The sequence below is a fragment of the Crocodylus porosus genome, unplaced genomic scaffold (assembly GCF_001723895.1).
Source record: "Crocodylus porosus isolate Cpor-Errol unplaced genomic scaffold, CroPor_comp1, whole genome shotgun sequence".
Lineage (NCBI taxonomy): Eukaryota > Metazoa > Chordata > Crocodylia > Crocodylidae > Crocodylus > Crocodylus porosus.
Genome location: NW_017728931.1, coordinates 12,642,772 through 12,669,888, shown reverse-complemented (window position 1 = coordinate 12,669,888; position 27,117 = coordinate 12,642,772). Strand labels below are relative to the sequence as shown.

The window sequence follows — 27,117 nt, the reverse complement described above, 5'->3', positions numbered from 1 at the left end:
CTTTGGGTCATATATATACATTTGGAAGAACACTAGCAAACCCTGTCAATTTCTTAGCATTGGCACAGTAATGCACTAAAGCTGCCTATAGACATGCTGGTTCATGTTCTAACTACCATGTGTTAGAATATTCTTGATTAATTGAGTCTGCTCTGCATTTTAATTAGAATGATCCAGCATTGCCTCACCGTCACATATATGAACCCCACCCCATGTTTTAAAATGGCTGTGTGGGCACTTTAACTAAAACTCGTCCAATAAGCTATAGGTAAAGCATCCCTGTGGCCATTTTAAAATGGGGGTGGTGTTAGTGGTGGCTGAATACACATGACAGTGAGTCGTTTTAATTAGAACAGCTGTCGGGGAACTGCTTTAATTAAAATGGCCCCTCCCTTCCTCAAATTGAACCGGAGCATATTCAGTCACACTAATTGCACGTGTATAGGCACCCTAAATTACCTAGTTCATCTTTTCCAACATTTTTACAAACACCTGTATCTATATCAACTGCATTTTTCTTCCTAGGTTTTCCAAATTGTCTTTGTCCCCCATCAGTTGCATCAATGGCCACGTAGAAGAAAGGAGTTTAGTGATATTCTTCTAGACTTTATTTGTATTTAATGATATTTCACATCATAAAAATAGATTTGCTTCCCCCCACCCCCAATTTGCAGATGGCCTAAGCCATGTTCTTCCCTTATGGTCACCATTCAGTGTCATTTGATACTGCTTCTTACATGGTTTCTTCTAAGTGTTTGTCTTTCAGTTGCTAATCGGGCTGAACTCTTCTTCCACTCTGTTCCTTGTCTGATGATGAGACAGTAGGTTGTTATAGGTGGCATACTTCTTTTTTTGTATGGCTGATGTAGATACAGAACAACAACTATATATAATTTTACATTTAGGTGGTTGAGTCAGACAATTGGACCAGGAGCAGCAGTGTGTATTTTTGTGATACCTCCTTCATATTTGTGGATCAGGCATTGAATCATTTTATGTTCCATGTTATGTTCTGAGTGACCACTGTTGTACACTGTAGAGTTTTTAATTTTCCATGTGTGCGTCGCACATCTGCATCTCCTGTGGCTTGTGCAGATATGGTTTAGAGTTGCCAATTAGTGTCATGCAAGAGCTAAGCCTTCTGCTTTGGATCTATTGCAAGTTGTTTATTTGGGACTTCCTGTGAGCTCCATTTGGTTTTCCAAGCTTCATCAGAGTTGAAGTCACATTGTTGAAAGTTAAGTGTGTGTTGGATGTGGCATTCTGAGGGCTGGTGAATAGGTCTGTACATGCTTCCCAGAGACTCTTCAAGGTAGTTGTATCCTTCCATTCTTCCTTTCTTCTTTTCTTCTCTGTTGTGTTTTAGCCTTAAACTATTTTTTCTTATCAGTAAGTTCCTGTGTAAGCTGTCTGATTTTTACTTCCCTGGTTTTTCTAGGCCATCTTAGTTGATACCCAGTCCTTTCCACCTTCTCCAACAGAGTGAAACAAGGCTTTCCTTTGTACGGTTATTGTCCTATTCACTTTCATAGGAAAATATTAACAATACATCTGTCACGCAGATAATCTTACATCCTTCTGCCCTTGGATCTCCATTTTCTCATGTTTATTTTTGCTCTATGTGCTGATAGTTTACAGTCAGATATTAAGAGTGCTAAATATTGATAACATGTTATATGTATGTGCGTTTTAGGTACGACATGAAACCAAATGCATTGCTCTTGAGAGGTGCCCATGTTTCCACAATGGGAGAGAATATTCTACAGGACAGATAATGACCAAGGACTGTAACACTTGGTGAGCTATTGATGGTGATATTTTTTTCCAGGTTTTCAATAAGATGACTCTTAAAACCATGCTTTCCCTCATTATTTAATAGACTAGGGATAGAAAGTAGGATGAATTGCACTGAGCTACTGTTGGCATTGCGAAGAGCCAGGATCAAGACCAATGATGCATGATTATATTTGTGAAGGATCCAATAAATAATTCTGTAAAGATCTATAGATTTCCTTGTCAAAAGGGACCATTATGATCTGTAATGTGACCTTCTTCACCACTCTGGCTAAAGAACCTAATTATTTATTGAAATATTTTGGTACCTGGCTGCGAGTTTCCTCAAGCTTCTTGTGGAAGAAATATTCACGTATCTATTGAATTTTTTTTATGTAATATATGCAGGAATTTTATATTTTGTGTAATACACAATTGCTGTAATGGAATAATATGTAGAATGATAAGAAAAATGCCAAGTCACCTAGTGGGAAAACCTGTGCAACATCTAGGGAATTGTGTCATGTCCCCTCAGCTGGGTAATCCTTATAAGCTAAATGCCTATTATTGCCACCAGTTTGCTCTTTTATCTCATGTCATTAGATAAAAGACAAACAGTCCTGGGAGTATGAGTTGGATCCCACTCCTTCAGGTAAGTGCCCTCACTGCTAGGGTGCTGAGTCTTGCTTTCTCTTCCTGACCCAGTGATTCTTAGATTCCTTCTGAACAGTGGCAGAGCCTCTTTTTTTGGGCCAGAAAAGAGATGGTGGAGGGGAGTGCTCCCAAACAAGAATAAACTCTAGCCCAGTGGTCAAGGAAATGGGAGATGAGGGCTTGCACCCCTTCAGAGTGAGGAGGGAACAGGATAGCTCTCCACAGGCAGACAGATGGCTCTTATTCCTATGGTGGGGCATTGACATGCTCAGAGTGGGCAATAGACTTGCTCCTACATTTTAGTTGGGTAAGTAAGAGTTGGTCTCAAGCTGTCATTCACTGGGTGAAACAGAGCCCTGCCCCTGGTGCCCAGTCGATGTATTTATTTTCAGTCATTTTTTAAATCAACAATAATTTTTATACACTGCTGCATTGCTCCATTCTTTCAATCCACTCTTATTGTTTCTGATGACATAGTTGTGAAATTGCAGGCAGGGGAAGTGGCTCTCCTCCACATGTGCTCCCAGACGCACAAAAACTTTTCCTCAAAAGAAGGGTGTGGGGAGACTCTAAGAAGCCAACAATTTTGTTGTTAGCATAAAGCTGTTCATACTTGCATCTTATTTCAGTTATTAGTTTTGAGCTCAACTGATAAACTTGGAAAGCAAGATCTTTATTATCAATGAAAAAGAGTTGTCTCAACAACGTACTGGGCTTGTAAAGCTTTGTGACAGTTTTCTGCAGATGCCAAGTTGAGCATCATTTAGAAATTGATGTGAAAAATTACTGCTGTTTTGAGAATACCCACAAATAGATGATCTGCGTTTTGAAAGTCAAATCTTCCTTTCCTTTTTTCTTTTTCTTTTTTGTCCTGCTATAGCAGGAGTTCTCATTCTCATTTGTTCTCAGCCAAATGTGCACACCTGCAAGCATAGTATATGAGCCAGAGGTGTCAGATTTGGCATTTGCACTGAGTTTGACATATGGGAGACCCTAGTTCACGAACAGCAGAACAGCTCTAACCCTAAGCCAGTGGCAAAGATTTTGTTACGCTGTGTGCTGGGAATTTAGTGCTTCGTATTGTAGAGCTTGATGAAAATTTTGAAGTAATATTTATGAAGGATTATGCAGTAGAACTTTGCTAATCTGACTTTTGCTAAACTATACACATTATAATCAGCACAGATTTTTTTTGGTTTTTCTCTTTGCTTTTAACAAAGATTTAAGAGCAGCTACTGTGCTGAGGTTTCAAGTTACTGGGATCTCATTGTTTTAACAAAATGTATGGCACAGTATTTACTATATACTACAGTGTCATCAACGTGGAATTGTGATTTGGATTGCATTAATGCACTAGATAGGGCCAGGAGAAGTTAAGGTTCAGTTTCCACCACTGTCAAAACCTTGGGATGTGTGACCTTCTTGTCTATTAAGAATGTGAATTCTTTCTCAAATGCGTTTATACAAGGCTTAGCATAAGGGGACTTTGGTCTCATGGAATGCCCACGAGCACAGTTTTAACACACAAAGAAAGTATTACATTTTTGTTAGTCCTTATAGTTATATTTTCATTCAGTTTATTCCGTTTTCTGCTTATTAGCAGCATTCTATAATTTTACTGTGGGCCAGCCCTTGGATATCAGTGGGAAGAGGGCACTTGACACCCAGGGGCTTTGAATGGGGGACCCTTAAGTCTCCTATTTGCCAGTGTAAATTAGGAAGGGTCTGTGGGGCGGGAGTGGGAGGATGTCTTTACCTATCTGTGCTTTACTTTCTCCAGTAGCAAAATGGGGACAATGAGGTTGATCTGTTTGTGAAAAAGTCTTCTAATAAATGTGCCATATAAGAATGAGGCATGATTGCTTTAATCACTACAACAGACATGTTTAAATGTTCTCTGGAAATAGGACTATGGTGACATGCATTGTGGCTACCTAGGTGACATGATGAATACTAACAATAAGAATAATAAAAAAATCTCTAGATGCTTTATTCTTTTCTCATTTACACTGGTGTGACTCCAAAGAACTCAACTCAAGCTTGCAGCAGTGTAAAAATAATGAGAGAAAAGAAATAGGCGCATTTGCATTCCAGTTACGTATGAGAAAGGTACCAGGCTGCATACTAGTTGGTGACAAGGAGAAAAGGGTGAAGAAAGGAAAGTAAAAAAGAGTATTCCTTTCCTTTTTACAGTGTCTCTAGTTTTAGATGAAATTAACGGTGTAGTGCAGCTGGTAGAGGCATGACAATCTCGAACAACTCAAATAGGCTGTGGCTTTAATCTTGATGAACAGCCATTCTCTGTACATGATGGGGAGGTGGTTGGCGGTCTACCTAACATCACATGTGGCTGAAGCAGTCTCTCTTGTAGGCCAGACATTCTGATCCACTGTACCTCCCTGTTTGGTCTGATCATCATGTGGACCAGGGGTCTGTCATGCCCAGTGGCTGTCCTCCAGGTGTTTTTTAGGTTAGACTATGAGGTAATGTCTCCAGTTGCTGGGTCAGATAAAATACCATTAAGAATGAAATTCACTGAAGAACAGAGAGCTGCCTTTGGAAAACGATGGTATTATACTTAAGCAATACAGTCTGAACAACAGCCATTGGCAGACTGAATTATAGGCCTGTTTCATGGTCTCAAAAGTTGGTCAGTAGAGTAAACAGCGTAAACACATGTCCTCTGCCATCAGACAGCTTCATCTTAAATCTGCTACTATTTTGGCTTCCTATGAGGAAAAAGGGACACTACTGCAAATAAAACATGGCCAGTCACATTGTGCTTCATATTTAATATATAATGGTCTTTGGAGGATAATAAAAGTGTTTTTGTAAAAGGATAGTCCTGAGCGGGGAAGGATATCCACGGTATACTATTAATATTATGAAGCATTCCAGTGAGCTGTGCCCAGCCCTCCATGTGTAATAAAGTAGTTCAGGAAAGCATGTATTTCTGTATACAGCCTGCAAGTGGAAGGAGACTCTATTTACACTGTCTTTGGGTGCTGTTATATATTATATTGTTTTTATTTAAGTTATTTTTTAACAATTTGTTGACCTTATGGGAAATGATTGTCACCCCCACCCTAGCTCCTTGTGTGCAGGTAAAAGAGACCAGGAAGCATAACATGATCCCATAGGCCTGGTATTCCAGGTCTCCCCAAGCACAAGCGTTGAGGCAGATAGCAGCAGGTTATCCTTTGAGGACTCTTGCTCAAGGCCAAACAAAGAGCATTTGTTAGAGAGTCATTTCTAGGGCCTGGTTGCAGCACAGAGTATTGCAGAGGTTCCTGGCAGGCTGCCATAACTTAGAGAAGCCTCCAGGGCATCTAAATTGCACTGAGGGCCTTTCCTGTCTTCAGAGGAGTTTGGGACTAGGGAGGTGAAAGAAGCTGGAGAAGAGGCACAGCCTAATTCTTGTCTTGTATGCGTCTTTTCACAGAGTGAGTGGTTGAGATCAGTCACGTAACCTGCATGGAATTTGTTTTTGCTTTCTGCATGCAAGTTAGTTTTCAACTCCTTAATTTAGGAAGAGGCCCTTTTTAATTCAAATTGGACTTTGAATCTCTCCAGAAGAGGTAATATTTTAGGGCTTCATCCAAAACTGACTGAAGTCAGTGGAAAGTCTCCTGTTGATGACAGGACCTTCTAATTGGGACCATAGAGAGAGAACAAATAGGAAGGTTGAAGAATTTGAGAAAACTTAATTTTTTTTTTCATTTCTGAGCCATACAAGGCTCACCCAAAATCATTGTTTGGACAAATTAGGATACTATAAAAATTATTGGCTGGGTGGAGAGTTCATGAGAGGCAGTGTTGTATTGCAATAATATTCTAAAGATAACTTGTTTACATATTTACTCCAATCTGAAATCCAGATGATGAAAATATAGTGCAAGGCAGCTCTTCCTTTCAGGAATTTCAGCCTAGTTTCAGTACTTGATTTTCAGAGAGCAGTTCTGCTGCGAGAAAGAATTGACTAATCACAGATCAAGGCAGAGATCAAGCTCTCCTGCTGCTTATGAAACTTTCTCCACAAGGACAACTGTCTCCATGAAGAGCCTTGCATAGTCCAGACGCTAACACCACCACATAACATGTTTTAAGAGTGAACACTTGCTTAAATGCCTTATATAATGTTGGAAACACTACTGTCCATCATAGTAATTTACATGAACAATAAACTGGATTCCATTTTACTAGTTTTGAGTGTTGGAGAAATAATCCCTAAATTGTACCATGTCTACTGCAATGGAAACGTGGTCTGTGGCTATGGGGTTCTGGCTGCTATAACAGTCGTAGTAATAATTTGCTGTAGTATTAATTGAACTGACGTATATCTACAAGTTCTGTACCATGCATCTAAAAATCCGTTTCTTGTCTGGGATGATAAAAGATCTGCAGGCATTTCTGATGTTATTACTTCCAGTTAACAATAAGGAACTGCAGGAATAAAGTCCTGTTTATACACAGTTAGAGTTTTTTGTGGTACATGGTGTTAATGCCCTCATCTTGCATCAGATTTAAAGATGAGTGAAAATAAAGTGAAGGTAAAGTTTCAATGTTTCTCCTGTTGAAACTAAAGCTTATTTTTGCCCCTGCTCTTACCCTGGTAGTATCCATCCTTTGCCTGTTGAATCTTGCCTGTATTATCATGTGCTTTATTTTTGCCGTACTTTGGTTGCTAGTCTTCTAATTACTCTAACCAGACACAATGCTCCCTTATGCTAGCTTTGGTTACTTTATGCAAGGCATGCTTTAGTCAAATTCAAATTACTGGGCTCAGGAAGGGATCAACTGAAATTCCACACCCTGCTTTTTGCTGGAGTTAGACTAGATGGCCTTTTAAATCTATGAACTTTTAATTGCACAAGTGGCAATGATATCAAGATGTGAGACTTTAGATGGTCAGCTTGAGCATCTGATCTTAAAGAGGCTTGGTTTTCAAAAGCTGCTGAACAGTAGCTGTGTGGACATTTTTGTGTCCAAACTGCTCATACAGTGGGATCGCTAACTCTGTATAAAGGCCAAAAGTAGCAGTTACACAGCTGGTTAACTACCACATAGGTGTGTAAAGTGAAATAGAATTCTGTTGGAAGCGTGCAGGTCACAATATTTTATTTTATGGTTCACTTCTATTTTTCTTGCATCCTTCTCTCTCCCTCCATATTGTATCTTTAGATGGTAAACTCTGTAAGGTGAAGACCTGACCTTCCTTTACACTGTCATAAAGTACCGAGCATATTCTGAGCACCAAGTAAATAATAATCCCTGTTGATTTTTCTATGGCAGTGTATGTCGTGGCCGAAAGTGGGACTGCACAACTCATGTATGTGATGCCACCTGCTCCGTTATTGGTACTGCTCATTACTTGACATTTGATGGATTAAAATACAAGTTCCCAGGTGCCTGTCAGTATGTGCTGGTTCAGGTGAGAATTGAGAATACTGCATATTCTTGCCATAATGAGCGAGTTTGACCAGAAATATTGTATGGTGCATTTTGAACTGAAAAAGAAGCCTGGGACTGAAATGAGTTACTGTAAAATGTCCTCCATTACTAAGCCAGATGTGTAAGAGAGGCCCCTGGCAAACATTACATTTAAGATGTGATTAACTTGTTAATCACTTCTTGAATAGGAGCCTGGCCATGCATTCAAGCAATGAATGGTGTGATAAAAATGGAAACCAGCCACAGATTATTCCACAAAATATATGTAGTTGAATGTATGGTGAGTTTCCTGCCATTCAGCCTGATGCCAGCTGCATTACAGGGCTTGGCTGACAACTTCCTATGTCAGCAGGCTGACAGCCATGTGGTGCAACCCAGCATGGGGCTGCGTGCCACTGGTTTCAAGGTGCTGAGTCAAGGGCTCTGCTGATCAGTTGGGCTGGGGTGTCAGTCTGTGCGGGGCTGTAGAGCTCCCCACAGGGTTTGCTGAAATCAGGCCCACACTGCTGTGTCAGTGGTGGTCTTGAACCCATGTGGGATCTTTATGGATGGACTGACACAATGTGTTTTCTGAGGGTATACTTTAACTGTATACATGCATATGTCCACATCTCTGCTCCCACAGATGAGGAACTTTGACACAAAGTGATCCAAAACCATCAATTTAAGATGCAAGTAATCTTGTTCTCTCTCCCATGTGTACAAATAATAATCAGTATCCCCCAAGGTATCTTAGGTAACATTATGGAACGCCCCCCCCTTATATCAATATAATTTGCTACAAAATATCTGTATGTACATTTGTAACATACTAGTCAAATGCATCTTTGTCCCCTTTCTGTATTTAAACAATACAAAGCCTGAAGTGCAGCACAAAATATATTAAATAATTACATAATAATGAATAATGTATTAATAAGCATATTGACAAATTTTTCAAGAGCATGCATAATAGTGTGCTTTTCAGGCTTGCATTTTTCCATGTCTGTATAAATATCTTTTTCAAATTACTCTTTTATTTGTTCCTATTGAATAGGATTATTGTGAGGATATGCTTGGGACCTTTCGGATACTCATTTCAACAGAGGGATGTGGCTTTACCCGAGACAAGTGCAGTAAAAGAGTTACCATTTTCTTTGAAAATGGAGAGATAGAGCTGTTCAATGGAAATGTATGTACTCTTGCCTTCTTCCTTTCTCCTTTACAATGGTATGTCATTGTCTTAGAATGGTTAGAAAGGTTAGAGTACTTGAGTGGAAGGAATGATCTTCTAACATTAACAAGTAGCATTGGCAAGTACATGGAACTTCTAATTAGCCTTTTCATATTGACCACCAGTGCTTTACTGCAGTTGTTAAATGAAGAGCTGTCTGTCTTGATGCTTGAGATTTTTCTATTGGAAAAAAGCCCTCTGTGTTCTAGGCTGTCCTTATGGATTCTTTAAGTAGAGGAATAATCTTTCTTTTCATAGGTGGCTGTGGAATGGTTCAGAGAAATGGGAATGAGGTCAATTCATTTTACTATATTTGAATATGGTCCTGTGCGATTTGTTGCTTCCTTGACTTTCTTCATGCTGCATGGTATAAATATAAATTGGAACACGGCTAATTGCAAGGGGATAGGTAGAAAATTGGCTGTCTTTTGCCCAGTAAAACTCAGGCCTAATTCAGTCCTGTGATGGACCAAGCACGTTTCTGGAGCTGAAGCAAGTATCAGCTATTTTTCCTCATGTTAAAACAAGTGTCAGATGGAAAATCCAGATGTCTGGATTCATCTCTCTCCTTCCCCCAACACACTGTCATGAACTGACCAGGAACTGCTCCCACCTTCCACCCTACTTCATGACAGGAAATAACCTTTCCAGAGGGCAGAGTTCAGCCATTTGTCTTGGGCATTGTAACCAGCAGGAATGTCTGTGTATTCATACATTACAGATCTCCAGTGAATTATAGAGTTACAATTACCCAAACTTCTGAAAGACTGTATGCTGCCCTGAACTCTGGACTGGAGCTTTGCAAAATTGTTCACAGAGAAACCTGAAACCACCCTAAACTTGCCTTGTTTTGGGTTAATGCACATAGTCAAACCAGCTTTTCACTTGGTTTGAGCCAGCAGTCTGTTACATTCTACGTTACTGGGAGTAGCTTTAAGGGACAGCACGTACATAAAATATGACCTTTATCAATCACATCTGTATAATGCATCATGGCAGTATATGAGCCACACAGACTCTGGGATTGTCAGTGGGGATCGAGCCTGGGACACTTCTGGCTTCCTAAGGAATTCTGTATTACTTTTGGTAAAGGAAAAGTGCCTTACATGGAGGTAAGTGACAGGTTAGTTGTGATGCTAGTGGTCAGTTGCTAGGGCCAGAACATGCAAGAGGGAAGAGCCCCCCAACTTGTAGCCAGGCTTTCAGAAGAGCTGAGTTCCATGTAGACCCCTTCAATTTTTTTTCACAAGAGTTAATAATCCAGCAGCTGCCACTGAGACCAATGGTAGCAATTGAGTTGTTTTAAAAAATGTGTTCCTAACGATATTACATCACACTGGAGAGTTATCCACACAACACTGGATAGTTTTTAATCTTATTCTTTTCCCAGCTTGCACAGGGCTCAATGTAAAAACCTGGGAAGGGTTTGCTCTGAATAGCAGCAACCAAAGCAAGGTGAAGAAAAGCTTCAGTTGAATTTAAGACCTGTAGGCAGATCCATCCACGAGAATAATGTCACCCATGCTCTCTTCCCACATTAATCTATGGAAATAGGAAACCCATGTTTCTTCTGGCATTCAAATGCTCCTGAATAACATCACTTAAAAAAAAATGTTGCATTTGAAAGTTTCTTGTTTCAAGTGACTGAAAAACTGTATGTAGGATTCCTAGGTGTGCCAATTAGAGTTGAGCTCATTTATATTCCTCTTCTAAAACAACTAAGTTTTGCCACTGCACATGGTACTACATCAGGATTTGGGTAAGAGGCCTCCGTAAACATAATGGGCATTTTATACATGTGCTCCAGTGGTGTGCGGGGAGGGGCGGGGGGCTTTTAATTAGTGCAGCTCTGAAAGTCACACTAATTAAAAGCACCCGAAGTGTCATGTGCATCAGTGTCCCTGCTCTGAAAAATGGTGATGGAGCTCTTTAAACTAAAGCTGAAACTACAGTGCATCAGAGCAGGTCCTTGCAGATGTATTGAAGCCCAGTAAATCTGTGACTTAGATTAACCTTCCTAGTTGACCAGTTTTGGTCTCTGTCTAAATTTTGAAAGACAAGCACTGCTTTTGAGATTATTTAAAAGAGAAAGCACCCAAGTGCGAGCTGTAAAACCTAGGTATTGAGCACTGAGGCAGATTGGAAGGCCTCTATGTTTTGAAAGTAAGAAAAAAAGCCCCAATAGAAAACCAAAGTCAGGTAGTTCCTTGTTACTGGGCTGCTAAAGAAAAGATTGAAGAAGGAAAAGAGAGACCAGGCAGGTCATGAATGAAAGGATCCTTAGGAAAAGTCTGTTCTTTCCTGAGCACAATGAAGAGATTAGCACTCCCACCTGTGCATTGTTTAATTGTTGGACTAGACCAAGGATGCTTAACCTCTGTCCTGCAGGCCAGATGTGGCTCATTAAGCCATAGTGAACAGCCCACTGTGGCACATCAGCACAAAGTGAATGCTTCTGCTTCTGCTTCTGCTGCTGCTCTTCCCTCCCTTCCCCAGTTGTTCTGTTCAGCTTCAGGTGAAAGGAGGGTATGAGCAGTAGCAGCCCTTACCCTTATTGGCATGCTGGTAAGATCAGAGCTTTCATGCAGCTCTAGAGTGCAGGAGCTGAGCATGACTGCCACACTTCTCCCTGTCCTTCATCCCCACCACTGAATTCAGCAGTGGGGAAATTAGGTAATGAGCAGCAGCAAGTATGCTCACTCTTGGGCTCAGAGCTCCATGAAAACTCAGAGCTCCCCACATGTCAGTATGGACGCTGGCTGGATCCATATCTTCCATGCATTTTAAGAAACGAGGAGCTGAGCATTGCTGTTGCTTATCCTTTCTTTTTCCTGCAACTGGATTCAGTGGGGGAGAAGGTGAGAGGGGAGGCAGTAGTGACAATTCAGATCCTGTACTCTAGAGCCATGTGAAAACTTTCGAGCTGGAAGAGGAATGGCAGTGGAGACCCATCTTTTGTGACTGCATGTATGCACAGCACAGCACTGGGCTAGCTACAACACTTGAGAAAAAAGGATTATTTTGGGGGCAGAGTGTGGTCCCACTCCCACCATGATTCTGGTAAAGCACTGGGAAGTGTAGGGGGCTGAGGTAAGATGCAATGCTGCCAGCTAGTCAATCTCCATCCTCCTCTCCTCTCAGGCTTGAGACCCTACAATCTCCCACCAGCTCTAAGAACATGAAAGCCAGCCAAGTACTTGCAGGTTAATGTAAGCCAGTGACTCATCAGCTCCAATCTCTGCTGCTGAACAGAGCACTCCAGGGCACCTCACTTAAGTACCTCAATTCTTGACACAGCCCAGCCAGTTTCAGTATCTCTTCTGCTGTGCACAGCAGGCTTCTAGCAAGTGTACTGATAAAATGTAAAATAATACTACAGAATATTGAACTTTCTATTTTGCATTAATCAGCCTAAAATGTCTAAAAACGCATGGTTTCCTTTCTAATATTACTTAAAATGCTTGACATGAGGATATTTCAAACTATAGAACTATAATGCTTTGCAGTGCAACCCATGGGCCACTTTTAATGTAAAGTTTGACCCACTTGGGGAGGCCGGGGGGAGAAGAAGAAAAAGCAGGGTTGAGAACTGCTGGACTAGACAACACTTTGAGATCTGAGAGCAGAGAAAGGGCTAGTTTTGGGCCTTGTTTGCCAACAGAGCTCTATAGGACCTAAGCAGCAGTGGCATGCAGAGTAAAATAAGGTTAATTTACCACTCCAAGGGGAAGGCAAATAACAGCAAATTATTCAGGAGTGATCAGTTATCAGGAAGTTGCAGAGGCAGGAAATAGCTAAATAAATTAACGGTGAATTATTTTATAAGCAGATTAACCAGAGTTCACTGGATGTTAATATTCAGTGTATGCAACAGGCCAGATTCTGTTCTACCTGGTAGATGTGTAAATGAACGTAGGTGCCTAAGTACGATTCTGTTCCATTCTGCTCAAATCCCTAAAAAATTTCTAATGCAAAAGGTGAGTGGGTTCTTTTCTTCCTTACTGTTTTTTTGTGACTCGGTATTTAGGGTCAAATGACGGTGTGTTATAACAATTGATGGATTTTCAGGGCTTGAACAGGGTGAAAGAGTAGAATCACACGTAAGCACCTGATTTCATCTAAATGTTCAGCATTTGGAACAGAATCTAACGTTAGGTCTGTACTGATATATCTTTTGTCCCCAACTACCCCAGTCATGTGGGCTGAGTTTTTTTTATCTTCAGGCAGCATTGTTAAGGAATATTTAGTGTGGGATATGAAAGAAACAGCACCCATTGACCCAGTACTGTTATAAAGAGGACTATCCAGAAAATCTGAGATGCTCTGTGAAGCCCTTAGCTCTTTTCTCTCCATGGACAAGGTTTTCTTATGTGGTATGATGTTGTGCCTAATAAATGACATTATCAACCACAGTCTTCTTTCTGGGCCTTGGCCAAAAAGCACATGGAAGATAAGTACTGATACCTTGAACTTGATTCAGTATTCTGTGCAGAATCAATTTAAGGAAAGAAAGGTCTGCCTTAGTTTGGTTTGGGCCAGGTTGCTATTTTTTGTAAAGATTCCTGCTTGCTGCAAATAAACTATTTGATCTTGCCATTTAACCATGGTAATTTGCTCCTCCTGCCTTCTTGTTTCCTGATTCATTTAGTGATATGTATACTTCTTTTATGAGCTAGCTAAGTAGCTTTATCTGCTGAATCTAAGCACATTTATGCCCTTGCTTTTGTGTCTTTTTTATTGGCTCTCGCTTCTTTTTTCTAAATCCCCTGCCTTTCCATAGTTTTGTATTTCAAGAGAAGTTTGTCACATCCCTTTTCATGAGATCCTGATGGGCTGCTGGATTGAGCCTTATATAAATGCTTTTTATTATGTGACATGTCAGAACTACTTCAGAGGAGAGCCGTGCACATGATCAGAGGGCAAGAGAACAGGCCTTATGAAGAGAGGCCATGAGCTATGGGACTCTTCAGACTTTAGAAGCACAGGCTCAGGGTGACTTGATGGCAGCCTATAAGTACATAAGGGTTGTGCATCAGGATCTGGGGGAATGCCTGTTCACCAGAGCACCCCAAGGGATTACAAGGTTCAATAGTCACCAACTCCTGCAAGACTGTTTTAGGCTGGACATAAGGAAAAACTTCTTTACTGTCCAAGGCCTGAACAGACTCCATTCCCACCTCCCCGAGGTGGTGTAAGCACATACTCTGAACACTTTTAAGAAACATTTGGATGTTTATCTTGCTGGGATCCTGTGACCTGAGCTGACTTCCTGCCCCTGGGGCAGGGGGCTGAACTTGATGATCTTCCAAGGTCCCTTCCAGCCCCAGTGTCTATGAAATCTATGAACAGAATGGGGAGTTGTTTGTGTACTAGCCGGTAGGTATAGCCAAGGGGAAGCCTGGCTTTGTCAAGCTGAGGAGAGGAGGGGTGCCTCTGCTTTTAGGATTTCTGTCCCCTTTCTCCTTCCTTATGTTAAGCCTTGTTTAGATCTATTTTGGAGGCATCCTGCCTCTTTGCCCCCAAATCAAGTAATTTAAGTTAATGCTTTAGCGGCGCTTACAAGAAAAGCCATTCCAGACCTTCCTCATGACATGTGGCTAATAATCCTATTAGGGTTCCCATTGACAGGGAAATATGGTATGAAAGGAAACATTTAAATTTAAGCTTTCACCTTCTTAGTAGCTGGAGGCCACAAAATTGCAGCCAAATGGAAACAGAAAGAGGCCCCAAACAGAAAACTGGCTAGAGAGTGCAGGGGAAGTGTAAGTGATGGAAAAATCAACTGATGCAAAAACTAATCCCTCAGGAGACTGCCTCTTGGTGGGGCTGCTGTTTTATATGGTTGTGGAAGAAAATCTTATGCAGCTGAGTCCAAATGCTAAGTATATAATGAATATGGTACATTTCTTTTGTTACCAATGGCTCAGGCATCTTGATGATTATCATGGTTTTAAAAAGGAAAGTGGACATTTCAGTTCTCTCATTTGTTTCATTGGTCATGAGTTGGCCTGAGTGAACAGATCTAGTCATCCTCTGCAAATTAATTACTGGTGCTGATTTCTACATGGTGGCAATTCCTTTGTGCATCTGCTCTCAGGACCACTGGAAGTCCTGCTTCTGAGATGCTGTCTTGTCCAGAACTTTGATGTGCATTTTCATCTCCGTTCTCTGCACCAGTCTACAAGTTTAAGGGAACTGTTCATCCTCAGGAAGGTTCCTCTGTGGGAGACTCTATGGGGTGTGCATCACATGTTTGTAATCTTGTAGGGACTCCAGAGAGGTAGCAGCATGCTTTACTGAACAGCTTGCTCGAGGCAACAAAGAACTTTGAAAAGTGCCCTTCATAGATGCAGGACTGAAAGAAGTTAGTGACCTGTCAGAAAATGTGACGGCCATTGCTAGTATACGATCATTTTCTTGTTTAGGTAAATGTTAAGACACCTCCTAGAGATGAAACTGGTTTTGAAGTCCTGAAGTCTGGACGTTATTACATCCTCTTATTGGGCAAAGATATCTCTGTCTCCTGGGATCTGGCCATGGGAATCTCAGTCATCCTGACAGAAGATTTTGAAGTAAGTACCTTTTTTTCTCTCCTTCTCAGATCCTCAAGTTGGGTATCCTGTTGGGGTATTTCACTAAAGAATACACCTGGACAAATCCTCTGTTGGGGATCAAGGAAGGAAGTCAATATTTCTGATGTAGACAATTTAATAAAGTAACATGGAGCATTAGTGGCTTGCTGTGGGGAAAAAAAAGAGAATTTACTGCTGTGGGATGCTATTTTTAATCCAGTGGCTCATCATTAAGGGTTAGTTCTGGCTCTCTCTTGGATGAACTATATAAGAGGTGGGAAAGAAGAGCAATGCAGTGTCCAGAGATGATGTGCCTTTGAAGAAGATTGAAAAGGAGAATTTCTTTTGAGGGCAGCGGGCAATGCGATATAAAGCAGGCTTTGTGAGTGGTCCCCAAAGCACAGTCATACCCAGGTGTTGGAGGAGAAATGGCTTCATAGCTAAACCTATGACTCACCCAGACACTCTTCTACTATACTCAATCAGAACAGGCAGTACTAGTCAGCTTCCCTCACTTGCTCCTTGGAAAGCTGGGAGACAAACTATACTTCCTCTTTTCCTCATGTAGGAATGGGGCCTAAAATCTGTCTGTGCCTCTGCATACCCTAGTGCAACTTGAGCGTGGATTAGCCTTAAGTCTTGTGCCATTTGAGCACTAGAATAAAGGCTTCTTAACAGAAAGCCAGGTAGTCTAAAGATGGAAGATTTATGCTCTTGTGTTTCTTTCCATGCAAGGATCGAGTGTGTGGTCTGTGTGGAAATTTTGATGGAATCCAAAACAATGATTTGACCAGCAGCAATAATCAACTTGAAGTAGATCCAGTCGACTTTGGGAATTCCTGGAAAGTTAATCCACACTGTGCTGATGTCAAAAAGGTGATTGTGAATGAACTGTGAAAACTGATTACTAGCACAACTTACCTCAGTTAGGCCTGGGTGAACAGTTTTGGCAGAAAAAAAGTAGAAACTACTAACCCCTGTCCCAGAATTTATGCCAGGCTGGAATCTTTTCTGAGTTCTGATAAAAGTTCAATTAATTTATTTCACATTCCAAGTCTTCTGTTCTGCCTAGGTTTAAACAAATTTGAAAATACCCAAATTGTAGGGCTGAGGCTATTCTCATGGCTTGCCAGTCAAGATGCTGGAGATCCAGGTATGACAGGAAACCTCATTTTGGGGTCTGATCTCCTAAGATTTTTGAATTTTCAGACAGGAGAAGTTCAGATAAATATCTGTGGTTTTGGATCCAGACTCTCATCGTTCAAAACTTACAGCCTGATCATTACAAGCATAAGTACAGCCAGCTGAATTGCTTGCTACATTTTTTTCTTATCATTTTAAAGTTCATAATCCCTCCTAAATTCCTATAGTAGCATTAATTTTTTTTCTTCCCCTTTTGGTTGTTTGAGATGGGGTACAAAGAGGAAGATCTATTAAGGTATATTTAGGATATCAAAAGTTAATTCTCCTGTGCTTGTTCTGGCAGGACATTACCCTTGTCCCTCTGCTGTACTTGTGGCAAGATAAAGGATGTCTTTGATGCCTTGGGAATTGTCTGATAGTTGTGCATCAAGGTTGTTTCTATTGATTTTAAGAATACCTTAGACAGATGCTTCTCTAGGATGGTTTATTCTGTATGATCCCCCATCTTTAGGCTGGGGGTTGCACTAGAAGTACCTATGCTACAATACAGTGCCATACAAGAGTATGAGTTTTAGTAACAGGGTCCTTACAGTGCTTGGATTCTGCAGTAGGAAAAGTTATAAAGGTGAAAGGATTAAGTTGAAATCAGATGAAGAAAGAATGTGATTTCTTGAATTGTTTCCCAGCACAAACCAACAGTAGGCATTCTTCAGGTTTTGCCAACTTTAAAGTTGCCATGTTGTGTTTTTTCACCTCAGCCCCTCTCTTCTCACAACATGTATTTTCCTGTGGGCACAACCCAACTCAGTTCACCATTTACCCTGCTCTTATGTCTCCTATGCACATTGGTAGCTTCTATTTTCCTCCTACCAAGCCCTAGCTTTCTGGTTACTTTCTCCATCCTCTTTCCTGTTCCCTTTTGCCTGAGATTTATTTTTCCACTGTGGGAAATAACCTCTAGACTATGACCTTAGTTTTGCAAAATAGTAAGCCATACTCAGCCTTAAAAACAACCCAAACATTATAATACAACAGGATGACAAAACATAGACAGCATATATACAGGAAGCTGAGAGTCAACTTTCTAACAGAGTTTTACCAGCTCCTGACAGAGGACCCTGCAGCATAACACCAGGAGGAACTAAATAAACTCTTTAAGCTACCTCTGGAAACATTGGACAGGATTACTGTTTCCACCTCCCAGAAACTCATACGAGGTGACTTTTACTTATTACCCAACATCCACAAATGAAGCAACCCTGGATGCCCCATTATCTCTGGCATTGACACCTTTACAGAAGGAGTTTCAGGCTGTTAAGTCTATCCTATGGAGCTACCAGCTGCTTGAAAGACACTGCAGCTTTCTTAAATTGAGCTTCATTGACAAGCTTCCAGTAAACATCATATCAGCTACTACAGGTGTCCCATCTCTGTACACCTGGAGCAGGTGTAAAAGTACCCATCATACATGACCTCCAACCCTTCCTGGAAAAGGATGACCATCTCAAGGTAGTCTCTGGGGAGAAACCTGTCCTGGCTTAGAGACAGCCCCCCCAACCTCAAGTTGGCTAAGAAACTCTCATCCTCACCAAGGCACCAGGCCTTGCAATGGACCCAAATGCTTGCTGTGTCCCCACATCAATACAGACCACATCATCACTGGACCTAATAATGAGTACATCATCCAAGATTCATTCACCTGCCGCTCAACCCATGTCATGTACTCCATCATCTACTCTCAATGTCTTTCTGCAGTCTACATTGGACAGACAGGGTGATCTCTTTGTGTAAAAATGAATGACCACCAATGTAACATCAGTGGCAGAAAGACCCAAAAGCCTGTGGTAGAACATTTCAACATCCCTGGACAGTCTTGCTGATCTCAGGATTGTTGTTCTTGGGGGAGGAGGGACAATAAAAAACAGTTTGAACAGGAAACTGTGGAACAAGAAATCTCCCACCAACTGGACTGTGTTAAGTCTGGTTTAAACAAGGACTATAGATTCTTATCTCATTACCTGGATTAGCTTTTGTGACCCCCCTTCCTTCCTATGGGTTTTCTGCTCATTTGCTTTTCTTTCCTTTACTACCTCACTCCCTGCATCTCATCCTCTCTCTATCTCCCCCACTTCTTTTGTGTGTTCTATTTTCTCTTTCCTTCTTGTACTCTGCTTTCTTCATATCCTTTCACAGCTTGTGATGAAGTGAACTTTACTTAGTCTATAAAGGTGCATATCTACCCTGCCTTCTGACTGTCTTGGTCTACACCATTTCTTTTTTCTCCCTTCCCCCATGTTTCAAAGTAGCAGTATTTTTATGTGAAAGAGGGTAGGCAATAGAAACTTCTTTGACTCGTGTCAAAGAAACACGCTATATAGGTCTGTATTCCCTGACACACCCTGGAGGTCTGTACAGCTCTGCATTCTAACTTTTTTCCCTGCTCCTTCCCTTTTTCCCCTGCCCCACATTGACTCTCTTTTTTTTCTCCTGCAGCAGTGGTTGCATCTCCTGTACTCTGATGTGCTGTAATTACAGTGCATTGGAACAGCCTCACTGCTCAAGTATAGGCACCCCCAGGTACCTCAGTGATGGTTTTGGTGCTTGTGATTCTTCAAGCTGACATCAGCAACAGTCCAGAGTAACCAGCCAGATAAGGGTGGAGGCAGTTAGAGATTAGTGTCTCATGCACAATAGAAGCTGACAGCGATGCAGCAGCCCTGATTCAGTTTTATACTGTCACATCCAGAGCTAGGTTATTATTTTTTTTAATGACTAATGAATTTGCTGAAAAATGGAGTTTTAGACCATCCAAAATGATCAGTGAATTAGAGCCAAAATGACTAAACAATTATAGACCAAAAAATAAAAATAAAAATGGAAACTTTTTGAAAGCACCCAACAGTTTGTTTTGGCGTCTTTTTGGAGAATGTTTTAAGTACTTACACTTTTCCTAAGGAAACTTTTTGTTTTGAAATAGCACTTTTGCTTTAAAAAAATACTTGCATTTAACAAAATAAACCAATATGTGGTTTCAAAAATGGTTTTAGTTATTTAACTTTTAATTTCAGGTCATAATGTGTTTGAGGCCAACCAAAAATAATTTTAAGTGTTCTTTTATTATATTTTTCAAACAAAAATCATGTTTTAACTTTATTTGATTTGCACCAAGGCCTTTTCCAATTTGTTAGCTGTGCCATCACCATATTCATTAGGTTATTGTAGCAGGCAGTCACACTACCACATCACCACTGTGGTCTCTAGTTTGGAGAAGCAACAGCAACATTACCACATAACTCAGTCAAGCAGAAGGAAAAGACTCTCTCTTACTGCTTTAAAGTGCTGCTAGTGTGCACTTTACATTTAGGAAGGTGGGATTCAGGTCAGTTTTCTTTATGGAGACAGCACAAGGCAGCCCATTCAAGCAGGTAATAGTTAGTGATAAGTAGAGTTTTAGTCACTGCTCAGGGCACAGAAGCCCTTGGCTATAAGGAGATATAATGGAGTGAAAAAAATTAAATTAACACTTTTATTGACACAGTGCAGTGAGAGGACTGTGGTTGATTATCAAGAAGGCCTGGGACTGATCATAGGCATGATCTACCCAGCACATTGCCCTCTGTTAAGTGCTCCCTTTTGTATCATACTCTTGCTGATGAGGAGGAAGCAAGTGAAATTTTCTTGTCATCTGTGCCAAATCTGGCCATATGTCACTGTTCTAGCTTAGGAGAAAAATTAGCAATAAGTATTTTGCAGAACATGAGTATACCTTTGTTCTTTACTGAACTGAGGGGGATAATAGTGGGGAGAGGTTGAGCTGTCTTTAGTCAGCAGTGATGCTGTGTTTCCATTGATGGTGGGCTTGTATCAGTGCCAGATCTCATGCCAGAGAATTACAGAATCATAGGTTTGGAAGGGACCCCAAGAGGTCATCTAGTCCACTCCCTGCTTAAAGGAGGATGGTCCCTGGCTAAACCATCCCAGTCAAGGAACTGTCTAATCTACTCTGAGGGCCATCCAGAGATGGAGATTCCATCTCCAGTCTCACTAGAGAGCCTGTTCCAGTGTGTAATTGCTGCCATAGTGACAAAAATTCTTCCTAATATCAAAACTAATTTTCCCTTACTGAAATTTAAGACCATTGCATCTTGTCCCATACCTGCTGCCATGGAGAAGAGTCTATCTTCATCTTTCATACAATCACTCTTCAGGTATTTGAAGACTGTTATCAAATCCCCCCAACTCTACCCCTGCTCAGTCTTTTCTTGTTTAAACCAATTAATCCTAGTTCTTACAGCCTCCTCCTACATTGCTTCCCTGGCCTCTTTCTAATTTTTCCACATCTTTCTGGAAGTGAGGGGCCCAAAACTGGACACAGGACTCCAGGTGGGCCTCACCAGTGCCAAATATAGTAGGAGAATCTACTTAAGTTGTACAGTTGGAGTGTTCTTGTAGCCATGATAGTCCAGATAATATGCAAGAAGCAAGGTTTTTGGTGATATCTCTTATTGTACCAACTGCATTGTTGGGGGAGATATTAGACAAGCTCTTAGGCACAAAGTACTCTTCTCCCTTTATGCCTGAAAACTTACCTAATATCTCTCCCAACTATATCTCTGGTCCACAAAAAAAACCCACCTTGTTTCTGCAATAAATAAGTTATATGTCATGAAAAATGACTAGTGTGAATAACTTTTCTTATGCATGTGTTCAGAAAGAAAAAGTCTTGGTGTGTCCTAAGGCTATGACTCATGTGACTGTCTGCTTCTTTCCTATAACATTAAGTTTAACCAGGGGCAGACACTGATTACTCCACTGTGTAATGACAACCTAGAAAAGCAGGTGATGGTGGAAAATTCATGCAGCATATTGACTAGTGATGTCTTCAGTGAATGCAGAAAATTGGTAAGTATTTTGTGAATTGTCTCACACTTTCCTTTTCTACAAGGACTGCCCAGGATTCTAGAAGGGTATACTTATGATTATGTAGTAGGATTATAATATTGGCACTATCCTATTTTTTTTGACTCACTCGATTTAATGCATTAATTGGAAGCTTAATTCAGATTTGCTTCCTGGCAGTCCTTTGATAGCATGAAGGATAATACTTGGCCCTGATCCAAACCCCTGGAAAGCAAGGCGAGTGACTTCATTGAACTGTGAACCAGGCTTTTTAAGTACTTTTTCTCCAATGTCAAAACTAGCAGTATGAAAAGTATTGATGTTAGGAGCCAAATTTTTCTTCAACCCTTCTTTGGTGTAATATTTACTCTGTGAATTAGTAGCTACCAGGAACACTCTAGTTCTGAAACAGATCCCCCAACTGAAAAAAAAACCCAGAACAATATAGAAACATTTTACTTTTAATTAAAAGAGCTGCTTCTCATTTTACACTAAGACCCCCTTGTGCTGTTCTGTTTGACTGCAATTTGTACCCACTGTATTGTACCCTTCATATCAGTAGGGAGATGCCGAAGGATCCTGGCATAAATAGGATTCAGGCCCAAAATGTTTAGATGTGCTTCTTTAAAGGAAGTACTCAGTGGTGGGAATAAACTATAGAGTTTGCTTGAAATTTCATGGCACTTCATGAATTTGGGTATGATTGTATTGCTGTTGACATTGGAAATTATTTTTATGGATTTAAGTGAAAAACAAAAAAGAAAAACTGGGAAAATCATAAGGGAGCGTTTCTATTGTAAGGAGAGATGTTAACTGAGTTCACACTATGTAACTCTCCCTTTAGGTGAATCCTGAGCCGTATGTTGATATCTGCATTTATGATACGTGCACTTGTGAGTCTGTCGGGGACTGTGCTTGCTTCTGTGATGCAATAGCAGCCTATGCTCATATCTGTGCACAAAAAGGAGCAGTTGTACAATGGAGATCGCCAACTCTGTGTCGTAAGTACTTGAAAGAGAAGAAAAACTGGGAATGAGTTGGCAGGAATTGTGCCTGCCAGGAAAAACAAAGACATGCAAGTGTTAAATTCCTTAATCATTCTTGTGACATACCCATAAACTCAGTCCAGCTCTCAGTGATGTAAAGGTCTGATGTTATCTTTAATGGGACCAGGTTTGGGTAAGAACTCAGCAGTGCAGGGTGATGTCTTCTTCAGTAGGTTACCACTGTATGGGTTACCAACTCCATGTATGTTCTAGATCACACCTTGAAAAGTGCTGGTGACCATTACTTTCTTGAGGGAGGTATGATAGCCATGGAAATGCAAACCTGCAATAAGAAATGGAAATACTTGGTCTCAATTTCTGCTAAATTAAAAAAAAAAAGTTTCTAGCAGTTATTTCTAAGCAAAGCAAGTGTTGTTATTACACAGAAGAGGTTTGGGGACCTATAAATAAAAAGAATGAATACGGGGCCAACTTTTAATGTACTAAAATGATATAGCCAGATGCAACATACCATATTTATTTATATACCATGTGCACAGTCCCCTGAAAAAAACAGCTCTCCAAAACTGGGGTGCATGTCTTAAGTGGGGAAGCTGGTTTCTGAGCTTGAATTGAAGCAGAGAGATGCTGTAATGGTTGTAGGGGCTGTCTTCTCTCAGCCAAGGAGGGAGGTCTGGAGTGCAGTTTTCATACCATGTGGTTTTAACCCTTTCACAGATGCTACTGAATCAGGAGGAGCTTTGGCTGAGTAGCCAAAAGCTGCTGTCAATTTAGTAGTGGCCGTGACAAGGTTAAAACTACAGATTCTGGTTAAGCAGCAAGTCAGGATTTTGTTATGTGGTCAGAATCTCCTGTGGTCAGGATTCAGCGATAATTCTAGAAAAATCTTTTATCTTCACTATGCCTCCAAAAATAAGTTGCATCTTATTTGGGAGTGTGTGGTATACAAGAAAATATGGTAGCTATAGCAGGCCTATTACATACAGGTCACTATATTATAGATCTATAAATGACCCCAAATCCAATGTCTTCACCCCAGGAACTGTGAATGCCTTTTTTAAAATTGATTTTTTTTTTTTTTTTTTTTACTGCATAGCACAAAGCTGTGAGCACATGAATAAGCAAGAGTTAGAGTATCAGTGTGAATGGCGATATAACAGCTGTGGACCTGCCTGCCCTGCAACATGCCAGCACTTGGAGCCCATGGAGTGCCTTCTGAGATGTGTAGAAGGATGCCATGTGCACTGCCCTGCTGGTAAACCCACTTTCTTCTTTAAGCAGTCCATTGGCATTACTATCAGTCCTCATCGCTCAGTGGTATCACTGTATAGCCTCCCCTTTATTTTTTTTCTTGTGAAGCTGGTGCTGCAAATGGTGTGGATTTTGTAGCATCAAAGATGACGAATACTCACAGATTTAAGATCTGATGGCTGCAAATGTTCATGTGAAGGTATTAAATCTTAACATGATATTGTTGTTATGTCTTCATCACGGTTCCTAACAAGGTAGGAGGGAGGTGACTAAATGTTTGGTTTACCAGGATGGTTTTGGTTTGCTAGGGCTATCTTGAATAAGCATATTGAAACCAAGGGCTTCACCTAATCCTACCCAGGCTGGTCTGTGCTCCATGGTACTCCTGTTCTCTGTGCTTCACTAACCATACAGGCAAAAACTTCACAATCTACCTTTATACCTGGTTACAGCGAGGAATGGGAGTAACATCCACTAGAACACCCGAGTGAGAAAGTGCTCTGAGGGCTTGGAGGCAGGGAATGGGGAAGGTATAGGAAAGGGAGGGAAATGTTATGAGGGGGGACAGGAGAAACATTGTGGGGGGATGGAATAAGAAGTGGGAGGGTGAAGATAGGAGGAGGACTAAGTCTTGTCTTAAGAAGAAAGTTAGTATGCAATAAGCTAGGATGTCATTGTACTGTATATTAGTGACTACATTTTATGTTTTGGTGTCAACAATGATAGCATACACTACAGGCCACATTCTACCTCTTCTCGATGCCCTTAATGCTCCTTATGTATCCAAGTGTAGTTGTGTAAATGCCGTTGTTGACATTTATGCAGATTTTAGATCCTGTTTCCACTTGTGCAGCTATGCTTACCCTTCTGAATGTGCTTAGAAGGCTCTGTTCAGACCTGTGTGATAGAACAGGATTCCCTAGGTAGATGTGTAATTGTGTGTAAATTCCCCAAAATGTGGTCAGAGAAAAAAACGCCACTAGTGGCTGTGAGAAAAAACACCTTCACTCTTTAGCCCAAAGGCTCAGAAGTATATGCCCAGAAAGTGCAGGATGGATGTTCTAGCCCCCTGAGCCTTCAGTGGAGTTTGATTTTTTTTTTTTTTTTTTTAATCTTTTACTTCTCAGCAGCATGCTATAACCACCAGGCCATGGACGGGGAATTGCCCGGAGGATTCTTCAGCACTTTTCTTGAAGATGACTAACTGGGCAGCCAGGAGGGGACAATTTGTGGGGCCAGCGGGCGGTTGGCTTAGTGAGATGGAGACTGCCTGATAAAGGAGGAGAGTCAGGGTTCTGTCCCCTGCCCCATTGAGACAGTATCTGTTTCACTGCTGTTTTTACCTATTTTATGCAAAAATGTGAAATGCAAGGTGTGGAAAAGCCACTGCAGGCAGAAGTGGAGATGGGGCCCTTCCTCTTGTCTCTATCTACTATGGACAAATGTTTAGAAAGGATGGAGAAGGGAGCAGAAATCAATGAAGGTGTGGGAGAATAAAGAGGAAGAAGACAGAGGAAATGAGGACAAGGGAAAAGAGCCTAAGCAGAAACCAACATGAGAGAGAAAATTCAGAAGAATAAATGTCTTGGGAGGATAGAGCTATAGGAGAAAGAGGAGGAGAAAGAATTATGGATGGTAATAGCCAGATCTCAATTCCAGGTATATGCACAGAAAGCAGCAAAACTACTATACTGGGGAGAAGTGAGAGCACTATACTCTAGGTATAACTTTGTGAGAATATCAGTTAGGGAGTTTGACACTTTGCTGCTAGGGTGAGAAATGCTTTAAGTTATGTGTAACATAAGAGGTTAGGGTAGGGACATAATGATGGATAAAGGCACAGAGCTTGCAAGGATGTGGTTAAAAAAAATAACCATAGGGGTTGGGAAAAAGGAAAATGAAGCTGTAAAAGGCTAAATGCAACTTTCCTTTGGTACACTTGATTTTTTTCAGTCTAAAAATATGCTTATCCTCTATGTAGCATGCACTACTGTATCTAATGAACTGGTTTACCTGTTTTGAACATCTCTCTTTAGATGCTATGGAAGAATATAAATATTTGCCCAATGTCAAAATCACAGGCAGTTTGATATGAAGAGAATGTTCTGAAGCTTTCAGTCCAATGCAAATATTATCAATCTTGTCACCTTTTTGAAGTGGTTAAATGCAGTAGTTGGCTTCACATGTGCTTTGCAACTTATGAAAGTCACAGTTGGTAATGTTTCTGTGTTCTGAAACAGGGAAAATACTTGATGAACTATCCCAGACATGTATTGATCCCCAAGACTGTCCTGTGTGCATATTAGAAGGGGCCAGGATCTCCCACGGGAAGAAGATATTTTTGAACAAAGATGATCTGGAACGCTGTCAGTCTTGGTAAAGTAGAGATCTTTATCCAACACATCTGGAATTCATTTATGGGGACACAGCTGAAGTACATTCCCATGTATATGCTTTGGATTTAGTTTTGGATACAGTATTGTGGGTAATGTCCTGATACTCTTCTTATTCCTTCTGATAATCATAGCACCTTAAACTGAAATTGGCACTGAAAGATAATAAAGGAGTCAGGCAACAAATCCTATTGAAATTCAATCAAAGTAAGGTATCTGATTGCCTCAGGCGCATTTGAAATAAGCAGTACTACTCTTCAGGTGGTCCCATTGACTTCATTTGTTCCACATATTTTTAAATACGGTGTGATTCAACATGAGTTAGGGTATTAGAAGATTGTATTAGGACTTCAAAAGCCCGTATGGAGTATGGGATCTCAATATGTGATCAGCCTAGAACAAATCAAGACTCCTGGTAGCTGGAAGGTGATGTACCATCATTGGAAAAGTAATTTCTCTAAGATCTGCACACAGTATCTATCAGCCAGCAAGTATTTACATCCAAGCATAATGAAGGCCATAGGTTATATTTGGCAGTAAAGCACTGTGTAGGATCAGGTCCTTAACTGCTGTGAGGTAGGGTCTGTCTTTATTTTTGTGAGGCAAAGTACTTAGTCATGAATGTAGATATGTAGGGGCTTTAATTTTGATATTCTTCAGATGCCCCTATGCTTTTAATGGATACTTTCCCTAGCTTACCATAGTTCTGTGAATTCGGGAGTTTTCCATCATGTTATTTGCCTCTATTTAATAGAAGTGGA

At 40.8% G+C, this 27,117-nt stretch overlaps 1 protein-coding gene across 3 annotated transcripts in view; it reads left to right on the top strand.

The window, feature by feature from the left end:
* The window catches only part of VWF (von Willebrand factor), a 207,628-nt gene that overhangs the window by 70,564 nt on the left and 109,947 nt on the right, over positions 1-27,117 (top strand). For all 3 annotated transcript variants that reach the window (XM_019544220.1, XM_019544218.1, XM_019544219.1), the window contains exons 19-27: positions 1,694-1,797; positions 7,720-7,858; positions 8,915-9,049; positions 15,517-15,663; positions 16,399-16,539; positions 21,589-21,708; positions 22,550-22,706; positions 23,809-23,967; positions 26,204-26,339. In XM_019544220.1, coding sequence (XP_019399765.1) covers positions 1,694-1,797; positions 7,720-7,858; positions 8,915-9,049; positions 15,517-15,663; positions 16,399-16,539; positions 21,589-21,708; positions 22,550-22,706; positions 23,809-23,967; positions 26,204-26,339 — 1,238 coding nt within the window. The remainder of the gene's footprint in view (positions 1-1,693; positions 1,798-7,719; positions 7,859-8,914; positions 9,050-15,516; positions 15,664-16,398; positions 16,540-21,588; positions 21,709-22,549; positions 22,707-23,808; positions 23,968-26,203; positions 26,340-27,117) is intronic.